The sequence below is a fragment of the Phaethon aethereus genome, assembly GCF_964289735.1.
Source record: "Phaethon aethereus genome assembly, chromosome: 12".
In the NCBI taxonomy this organism is placed as follows: domain Eukaryota; kingdom Metazoa; phylum Chordata; class Aves; order Phaethontiformes; family Phaethontidae; genus Phaethon; species Phaethon aethereus.
The window spans coordinates 15,707,347-15,717,676 of NC_138588.1; the positions used below are offsets into that span (position 1 = coordinate 15,707,347).

The 10,330-nt window shown below is 43.5% G+C and overlaps 1 protein-coding gene across 1 annotated transcript; it reads left to right on the forward strand.

Annotated features, from left to right (window-relative positions):
- Positions 1-639: 639 nt before the first annotated feature.
- POLR2M (RNA polymerase II subunit M) lies at positions 640-4,320 on the forward strand (the record flags this gene model as incomplete). The annotated part of the gene is made up of 4 exons (XM_082005077.1): positions 640-737; positions 1,425-2,114; positions 2,767-2,989; positions 3,989-4,320. 4 exons carry the CDS (start codon positions 640-642, stop codon positions 4,124-4,126), a joined length of 1,149 nt encoding a protein of 382 aa, XP_081861203.1. The 3' UTR covers positions 4,127-4,320.
- Positions 4,321-10,330: the final 6,010 nt, after the last annotated feature.

Sequence of the window (10,330 nt, forward strand, 5' to 3'; positions counted from 1 at the left end):
AGAAACATTTGAGCTTTTGCAGCTTTTTGAGCATACCAAGAAGGCCGAGCTTAGCAACAGCAATCTGCCTCTGCTCTGTACAGCTTCTCACCCCAAGGCCGAAGTGAAATATGCTTCCTGAATACTAAGTCACTTTCTGTAATAAGGACTTTGTGACACAAGGATTGGTGCTGAACAGAACTCGGCTGTGCCCCGAGCGCTGCAGGCAAAGCGCCATGGAGCCTGACTCGCCCTGCGCGCAGGCTGGCGCGTGCTCCTCGCCGCTCTACGCAACAGCTGCTTGAGCCACGAAGAGAACAAATGTCTGACGTCATTCTAGGCTTGCGTGAATGTATCCACACGACTCCCTGGCGCTTGGGGTGAAACGCCCCCCGCCCCCGCCTCTGCACCCTTGAGTCCCCGCCTCGCCCGTGCTTTCCTCGGGCTGGTTTCTCCCGCACTTCGCTGGCCTCCCAGCAGAAGCGGCGAGAGGGGGCGGGGCCGCTCGCCTCACACAGAGGCCGCGTCGGCCTTCGCGTTCCGGCCAAGTCCGGCCCTGCCGCCCTGCCGTCGCTTCCGGTAAGATGGCGGCCTCCAGGCAGCTGCGGAAGCGGCGCCGGGTCCGGGCGGCAGCCCCGGTGACAGGCGGCTCGGGGCGGCATGGCAGCGGCGGGCGGCGCCGGTGGCGGTCTGCGGGGCCGGAGCCTGCCTGAGTTGCGGGAGATGCTGAGGCGGCAGGAGCGGCTGCTGGCGGACCGGTGAGGAGAGGCGGAGCGCGGGCGCCGAGGAGCGGGTCAGGCCTCCTGCCGGCTTCACCCGTCCCCGCGTAGGTGGCAGCGGCTGGAGCTCCTCCTCTTGTTTAAGTCCTTTCGGGGGCTGATGAAGCTGCAGGTACCTCGCAGGGGCTTCCAGCCGTTGCCGTGCTCTGGAGATGCGGGGCTGCGGCCCCTCAGCGCTTCCCCTTGGGCCCGGTCCCCGCCCGCCCGCTGTAGCTTCTCCGTCGCTGCGTTCGGCTGTGGAACCGCGCAGCGCCTTCCGGGCTGTCGAGATCGCAGCCGGGGATACCGTTCAAATTATACCTCTCTGCGGGGTCTTGCGGCCTGCGGGCATTTACACTAACAGCTGTATGGTTATTTCCGGGAATAGGGACAGAAAAAGTGTGCTCCACTTTGATGGAAATACTACATGATATTTGCACGCTGTGCTTTTCAGAGCAGCAGCTACATCTTTAAGCAGAAAAAAATGTAACAGTTTTTTTATCACAGTATACATCTGATGCTGCAAGTGCCTTGTGTCTTACCACTTTCCAGAAATCTAGTATGTAAATAAGAATGCTAGAATGAGAAACCTGCCATGTTAACTATTCTAATAAAACAGCTCTGTATATCAGATTGAAAGAGGATTATTTATACCATGTTAAATAATATATTTTTTTTTTGTCTTAGGAAATTCATTGCTAGGCTTCCTGATAAGGGTAAGAAGATCTCTGATTTTGCTGAAAAGCTGACGCTTGCCATTTTACAAGAGGAAGAATTAGCAAAGACAGCTGAGCTGTTATCTGCTGTCAGGTTGGAGTTTCAGGTGAAACAGGAGGAGATTAATACAAGCAAACAGCAAGTAATCCTAAATGAGGATGCACTAAACTTTGAAGATTTCTCTAATGAAAACTCTAATATTGAAGAAGTTTCCGAGCTTTCTTCCCAAAGGCAGGAGGCAGAATGTATTGGGCGAGGTGCCACAAATACAGCTCTGGAAAATCAAAGGACTCGCAGGAAAAATGATGACGTAAAGACTGTTACAAAAGATCAGAATCTTTTTTGTGAAGTTGTCTCCAAGTCGGCTACAAGCAGTCATCTGAAAAATGATCAGCAGGTATCTCAGAGCAATACTGAGGGTGATACGGAAAGTACAGCTGCTTTGGACAACAGTAAAGACGTGTTGGTTGATGCCTTTCAAAAAGTTACAATTGTAGATGGGCATAATAGCGAAAAAGTATCAGGAAAAAAGCAGAATGTGGCTAAACTTAAGGGCAATATCTTTGGAAGCCTGCACCCCAAGACACCACATTATATTGAAGTTCTAGAGTCTAGAGCCAAGAACCCAGTCATTAAAAAAAGCAAATTTAAAACAAATGTGTAAGTATTATGGAATGGAAAAGCCTTTTGTGAAATAATTGACTTGTATAAAATTGGACATGGTACAGAAGAAGCATAGTGGGTTTATTTTCTTCTGGTGATTAAAGAAATTTAAAATCATATGACATGTGAGGTTAATATATTGGCTCTTTACCATTAAGTGCCACAAAATCTCAATATTGAGCATGAAACAATTGTGATGAATCTTCACAGGGTTTCATAGCTTAAGCTACAAAGCTGTTAAACAATTGGCAAAGCTTTCTTGTGGATTCATTCTGGAACTTGTAGAACTTTAATAGCAGGTAGCCTTATGCTTTTCCTGCACCTCTAGAGAAATTATAATTGACATTGTACTAGTAGCAGTGGCAGTTTATGTTTCATGTAACTCCCAAAGCATTGCAATTTCATGCTTGCTAATTAATTGGCATACCTTTTTTGTTCACTATCAGGAGTAACTTGTGATATTGTCTCTCTGCAGAGAAATCTTTTTAGTTTTTCCAAGTGCTGCTTATTTTTTATTTATTTATGGTGTCATAACACTTCAGATTTCTTTTCAACTCTTGCATATTGAAAATAGCTTCAGTTCCAAAACTTGTTGTTCACCCTTGGGCTGCAAATTTGGGTCACAACTTTTATGTTTTATCTCTTCCAGATTGTCAGGAGAGCAGAGTGGATCATCGCATGGTTCCTCATCCAGCCAATCACCTGGGGGATTTGGCTCTCCACTTACTACTGAAGAAAGACGTCTTAGAGATAAGAAACATTTGAACGACATCACAGCAGCTCGGCTGCCACCACTTCACCATTCCCCTGCTAAGCTATTATCCATAGAGGAATCCATAGCAATTCAGATACAGCAAAAAGAAGCTTATGAGGTACAAATTTAAGAGTTGGTTTGAAAAGTAGTTACATAATTGGGATCACTGATTAAAAAAAAAGAAAGCATAAAGGGATCTTTTCATACTGATGAACTTGATGATGAAATCGAGATGGGCAGACTTTGAGGAAAGGCACTTTTTCTTGTAGTTGATTCTTTTAATGATATAGTTAAGTAATGCATTAAGTCCTTCTGAAACTGTTATTCCTGCATTAAACAAAATCTAGTATTATTCTTTGTGTGTTGATACATTAACCTCATTGCAATTACTTCACCTCTGACTAGAAATTTAAATGTATACCTTGCCTATTAGTCTTTAAAGAGTTTTTGGCCCTTGCATAAGTGAAGGCCTAGCAGTATTTGTCATTCTTAAAGTATGCAAGTATCTGCATTTGCCTTTATTTATGCCTTGCCTGAAGAATCCAAGTTCTGAGGCTCTTAAAACTTTTATGTAATGAATTTGGATTTTGACTTTCCAGGTATTTGGCAACCCAATGTTTAAATTAGACGCTATTGTAAAAGTGTCTGTTGCTGCTTATTGTTTCAAAAGCACTTGTAATTTAGTCATCTTGGCACTTTAAGAGAGGTAATTTATTTTGAAAATGGAGACAGATTTTTTGCCAAGGTTGTGGAATGACTAGCATTGCTATTGCTACATAGTTACTGTGCACAGCTGCTCTCTTATGTGGACTGATTTTGTTCTGTGAAAGCTGACCTTACTGTATCACAAGTGAGGACTGCCATGCCGGGAATTTCAACTCGTATAAAAAGGTCTTCAAATATTAGTAGCACAGTTATGTATAAGTGTGAAAAGAAACCTGAAATTTTTTGCTAGTTACTAAAACTTTTAATTAAGCCCACTCTGGAATTACTATTATGTCAAGTTCATACTTTAGTATATTAGTTTTTTCATGACCAGGATAAAAATGACAAATAAACACTTCTTCTAACTTGTGTCCTTTTTTTTTTCTTTTTTTTTTTTTTTTCTTTTATATAGGAAATGCAAGGCAAGCTTGCAGCACAGAAGCTTGCAGAGAGATTGAATATAAAAATGCTCAGGTTTGAACCAGAGGGGGAGGCCTCAATGCAATACAGAGAAGTGAGAGATGAAGATTATTTTTCAGCAGAGGACTGAATTCAAGAAGGGATGTCTGAGGATGAGCCACGTAATTGATCTTTATGCAGTACTTCTTAAAAGCCAAACCTGGATATTGAGAATGCTTGATCTAGTCAGTTTTCTCTTAAAATTTTAACATTATAGCTATGGGAAGGGTTCGATATAAACCTCATAAATATAAGTGTTATTAAGTGGTAACCCCAGTGTTATTTGGGGACTGCTTTTTGATCACTTGGGGCAGTTAATCCCTGTGGAATGCCCCATAGTTCTCAGCTACAGCAAAGTGAGCTCTTTAATACACTTTTGCAGGCTATGATGGGTCACCTACAAGAGGTTTCTTCTGTGCAGAAATGTGTTTGCAAAGGGCGTCGGCATACATGTCCGTGAAGTAAGCGAAGGTGCCTGTGAACCACTCGGATGTATGAAAGCTCTTGTCCTATATAAATGTGAGATACTTCTTTTATCTATTTAAGATTATGTTGCTTTTACCATATGGTGAAAATACATGCCCGGACAGCTACAATAAATACGTGATAGTTGGGCTGTAAGTTAGTTTCTTGCCACATGAGAACTTGTTTCTGTGCCTGCACCTTAAAATAACACTCTCTGTTGTAAATAGGTTAGAATTTCAAGTTATGTTGTAACTCAAATTCTGTTTGCGCTTTAAGGGACTCTGCTGTTTCATTTTTGGTGGTTACTGCAAAGCACATTAAGAGTTCAAGTTAATCTGAAGACTTTAGTATTTTTATTAAAGGTCTTAGTGTTTTTCCATATTTTTGTGCGCTGCTTTCATACTTTGGAATACTATTTTTTCATAGTCTGATACTGTAAATTAAGAGATACACCCTCTGGTTTTCTTGGAGAAAATGTTCTGTGTATTTTGCAGTTTCAGCTGCTCTTTGAAGATAAAAAATTCTTCCTTACAATAACATCTGCCTTTCAATATGAATTTTGAAAGATAAGGAACACACCTGAGAAGTATTTCACAATGATATTCCACTGTTGACTAGGATATTCCAGCCCTAGTATGAGTTCAGTTGTAAAAAACAAACCGCAGATATTCCTTGTATAGCCTGGCAACACCTGTTTTCCAAGATGCTGCAGCAGCTGTGTGTGCAAGGCAGCTGTGTGTGCAAGGCTTTCCCTCGATGTGTACATACTCCTGCAGGAATGGTGTCTCTGGAAACCGAGGGTGCCTCAGATGCGAGTCATTCAAAAAGCTGCATGAAGTCATCTAGAAATGGGGGATGAAGGTCTCCGCCACTCCTTGCGTGCACACAGCACTTCACTAGCAGGCAGTAACTCTCTCCCAGATGCTCCACAAGCTCTCCCAGGCAGTTCCTGTGGCATGGTCCATACCTGGGACCTGTGGCAATGCAGTTTGACAGGTGGAACTGCTGCTAAGCTAAGCTGTTGCTCATCTGTGATGCCTCTTTCCTGTACCCTTTCCTCTCACAGGTTTCTTGTTCTTGTTCATTGGCTTCTCATCAGCTCTCTGCTCTTCCCTTTTCCTCATAAAACTTTTCTCCTGTCACTAAAGCAAATTGATACTCTGCATCCCTGCACCACCCATTCCCTTTCATATGACATATCGCTCCCTGTACCTGCATTTAACTTCAGCCACGTGTCACATCCTCCTGCTATTGCCATCTTCTCTTGCTTTTTGTAACTCCATCTGAATACTAGCTGTGCACCTTCTGCATACCTTATTCATTTGAATATCTCGCAGAGACCTCAATGTCTTTGTGGTTTTGCCGCAGCTGCCCTCCTAGTGAGGCTTTCCTTTCTTATTTGCTCTTTTAGTTTCAGGCTGTGCAAGTGTTTTGCCACTTCCAGGCCTTATAGCCTCCTTTTTACCACTTTATCCTGTTGGGATTTATTTCCTCTTTGTTTGTTTGTTTGTTTTGTGCTCCTGCTTCATCCTTCCAGCTTCTCACCATTACTTGTCTTTGTCAGCACTATTTTTTGGCATGTTTCAGTCATTCACATTCATCCCTCAGCATCCACGTTGATGACCCATCTGATCCCTCAGTTGTATGTATTTCTGCCCTCAGCGTCTTCCTTCAGCACGTGGCCCTGTCTGCACAGTCCAGTAGAGTGCTCTTGTGGATGCAGTTCATCTTTCAGATCACCATTGTCCATGCTACTACCTCCTCATCCAGCTGGGTCTTGTCACCAGTCCTCCCATTATTTCAGTCTGTTGTACTGCTTAAGCACAAGAGGCCCCAGAAGTGTGTTGACTTTTCCTTTGCTGTTGCATGAAGCACAAGTTGCCACTTCCAGGCCTGTTTTGCAGATCATCACCTTTGTCCCTGCATTGGCTGTGCTGTTACACCTTTTAAAGTTTTGTTTAGCTTTTCTGTGCTAAGGGAATTTACACAAAGCTACACAGCTCAGAAATTGTTTCCTAGATTACTGAAATCTAGCTCAATGTAGGCTTCTGCTGACCATTCTCTTGTGCTAACTAAAATTGTGCTCTTTCTTTGCTCTTTTAAGGCTTATTTCTGCTCCCTCAACTTTGTGAAGCGGAGGCAGTTTTCTTAAGCTGTATTTTGGTGGCATTCAACATGTTGGGACTTTGCCAAAGTGGATCCCCTGGATGGGGAAACTTCACCCTTAAGAAAAAAAAAAAATTGCTGTAGTAACAGGTGAAGTGCATTATATATTTGTTATACAATTAGCTGCTGTTCAGCACAGTGCAGGGGGAGTCCTTGTGGAAGAGAGTGCTACATGAATGCAAAACCAAGCTTAAGGTATGAATTTTAACTTATTGCTAAAGGGTTTGTATGACTGCAAAACCTGGAAGCTTTCATGGGGAGTTGTTGGTCCTAGGTTCTAAGTACAGGTCATGTACTTTTAATTAAGTTTTGTGAGTGATAAGAAAGTAAAGAGTCAGGTATAAAGATAGTCCCATGTTAAGGAGGATGTGCAATCCAGAAGTTTGTGAAAGGTTAGAGAACAGGAGGATAAATCTTGGAATGGTTTAGTCATACTGAATTAAATTTCTGATCGAGTGTGGTATTGCAGTTTTGTATTTCACTGTTCTGTAGTTCCAGAACATTTCAAAGTGTACACTGAAAATTGAGGAGCTTGCACTTTTTCGGGGGGGAGTGGACTGTTTTATTGGAGTGGGCTGTTAACCCAGTAGAAAATAAAGAATTGAAAATGTGTTTCTGAAATTCCTTCTGCGAACAATGTTTTGTTTTGACCACGTAAAGTTTGCAGTCAAATTTTGGGGAAAACTGGAACCTTTTGCTTCAGTGCCCCACAAGGAAAACACTGGAGATGGAATTAGGAAACAATTGGTATATAGGGAAAGAAAACTTTGGGGAATGCGAATGGATGAGAGATCTGTAAGACCTAAAGCCAGGCAATTGTGCAGGTCTGAAAGATGGCGCAGAGACAGAGCTTAAATGGTGTGCTGCAATTCTGAGAGCTATAGCATGTGAAGCAGGTATCTGTGCAGCAGCAGCTGTAGTCCCTTGATTTTTGCATTATTAGGAGTACCTGATCCTCAGACTGCATAGAAGAAAAGCACTCTATTAGAGTTTCTGTTCACAGCTGTAACCTTTCCTCAGGGAGAGGACATGCAATCTGGTTTGCCAGCTGTGGTGATAACATGATCTAGAGGATTTAGCAGCCTAAAATTTATGGTAAGGATTTGGGAAATAACATTTGAAAGAAGGGCCTAAATGCTGCTGTACTTAACTATTTTGGGGGACTATAAGAGTAATTAAGGGTAGAAAAGTTGCAGTAAGTTTTTCCTGGTTTTTAGAGTTAGACCTAGCTGACAGGTCAGCATTTCTGTTAGGTCTCTGTCTGATGACTTGTGGACTGCTTCTAAGGGCCATGCGATCAAAAAAGAGTCATTTGGCAGTAAGCTGCAAGTTCCTGTGTGAAGGAAATGGGGCCTGCAAACTGAGAGAATGTGAAAACCATTCCTCTGTGCTGTGGAATTTCTGAACCTGCCACAGTGACGCAGTATCGGGAGTCGGGGAAAAGAATATCCAGATGCTACAGACTGATGATTCAAAACTTGAGCGGAAAGGCATGGCAAAAGCTGGTCACACTCGATGAGCAGCCCCTGGGCTAGGCCGGGGGTTTCTGTGTGGAAGTCGCAGACAGTTCCCATATCACAGACACACCACAAGCTGGCAGCCTTTAGCAGCCTCGTGGAGGAGGCAGGACTTGACTAGTCCGAGTTGTAGGTGGAGATCTGGCTGGCTGGTTATTTTGTGCAGCTCCATTGCAAAGCCAGTTCCCTGGGTCCAGGAAGCTGACTGAAATCTCAGTTTTGTGCCATGCTGGGTTTTGCCAGTGAAAATGATCTGTAGTGTAACCCTATTCGGAACATTTTTGGCCTAATCTGAGTAGCATCTGGCTCACCGTCTGCCTTCAGCAAGTTAGTGCCTGCAAGGAGTATCCTTGGGCCAGGGGAATTGCAATGAATTCTTGGCCTTTTATATCACGAGTGGCATGAAGGGGACAGGGAATGGGAGTCCTGTGTTGGAAGAAGCTGTGCCCTACCCTGTGGCTTCTGTAGGAAAAGGTGGCTTTGCCAGCCTTGCTTCTTTTTCAGGGCAGAAGGAAGTGTAATTTCTCCGAAGTGTCTTGTGAGGACAAATTTTTCAGGGAGTAGGTCTTGCATGGTGTGGTCTTGTTCCAGGGAGGTGCTAACTGAGCTGTATTTTTCCTGAGTTTGTTGTTCATGTTTTGTTGCAAGGCCACTGCTCTTAGGGTGGTATATGTGGAGATCACCACTGAGATTTCCTGGTTTCCTAATGTTTGTTTTTGAGTTGTGAACTCCCACGTTCTGGGAGGGAAAGGGAAGTAGAAAAGACAGCTGTGTGAAAGCAACATTTATTTTGCTGTGGTATTTTTTTCTTTTTCAGTAAGCTAATGATTGTGTTTTATTCTCACACTTCTGCAGTGCTGTGTCACTGCTGACATTGCGACAGGCGAATGTTAGCTGACTGTAGTCCAAACATATTACAGTCACGTTGACTTTCTGTGGGATACGAGTGCTTAACTCCATTTGACTCCTTTGTAAATACTGTAATTATTATTCCATATGTATGCAAAGCTTTAGAGGCATTTAATCATCTCTTGTTTAAAGCAACTGTTTTGATCATTTGGTTATTAAGATTTTATTAAACTGGCCCTTGATTTGTTGAAGCGTGAAAGCATGTATTGAAGTCAAAGCTTGATTCCTCTAGGAATTTATGTGCAACTGGAATATTGGCTCCATGTTTTGTTTAATCTCTGTGTGCAAGGCAATTTGTGAATAAGAGTTGTGAACCATTTACTGAATGTGAGGAGACGACACAAGTGAGCACAGTGAAAAGCGTGTGGGAAGCAAATTGATTCTCAACTTGCTAGAGTCATTCAGCTAAGTATTTCACTTTTAATCATCCAAATATGAGTGAATGTGTCCTCCAGCAGTAAGTATAAGAGAGATTTCTTGACAGGGAAATTTGTAAGTATTTGTACTAAGTGACACCCTCATTGCTTTTCTTTCAGACTTGATATTGGGGACCATAATTGCATCATGCACGCATTGGCACATCTTCACTGAAGTCATGAGGGAGATGAGTGGGGCCATAATGCTTAATGAACATATTCATATTTCCTCCCTCTATCCATACAGCTGATACTAATGTAGTTGCTTAGTAGAGCGAGGCAGTGATATAATGTGGCAAGTAGTTGCAGTCTAAGGTTTTGCAGAGTTCTGGCGGCCGGTCACAAGCGGTGTTCCTCAGGGCTCGGTTCTGGGGCCAGTCTTATTCAATATATTTATCGATGATCTGGATGAGGTGATCGAGTGCTCCCTCAGTAAGTTTGCAGATGACACCAAGCTGGGTGGGAGTTTTGATCTGCTGGAGGGCAGGAGGCCTCTAGAGAGATCTGGACAGGCTGGATCAATGGGCAGAGGTCAATTGTATGAGGTTTAATAAGGCCAAGTGCAGGCCACAACAACCCCATGCAACGCTACAGGCTTGGGGAGGAGTGGCTGGAGAGCTGCCCGGCAGAAAAGGACCTGGGGGTGCTGGTTGACAGCTGGCTGAATATGAGCCGGCAGCGTGTCCAGGTGGCCAAGAAGGCCAACAGCATCCTGGCTTGTGTCAGAAATAGTGTGGCCAGCAGGAGTAGGGAAGTGATCATGCCCCTGTACTCGGCACTGGTGAGGCCACACCTTGAATCCTGTGTTCAGTTTTGGGCCCC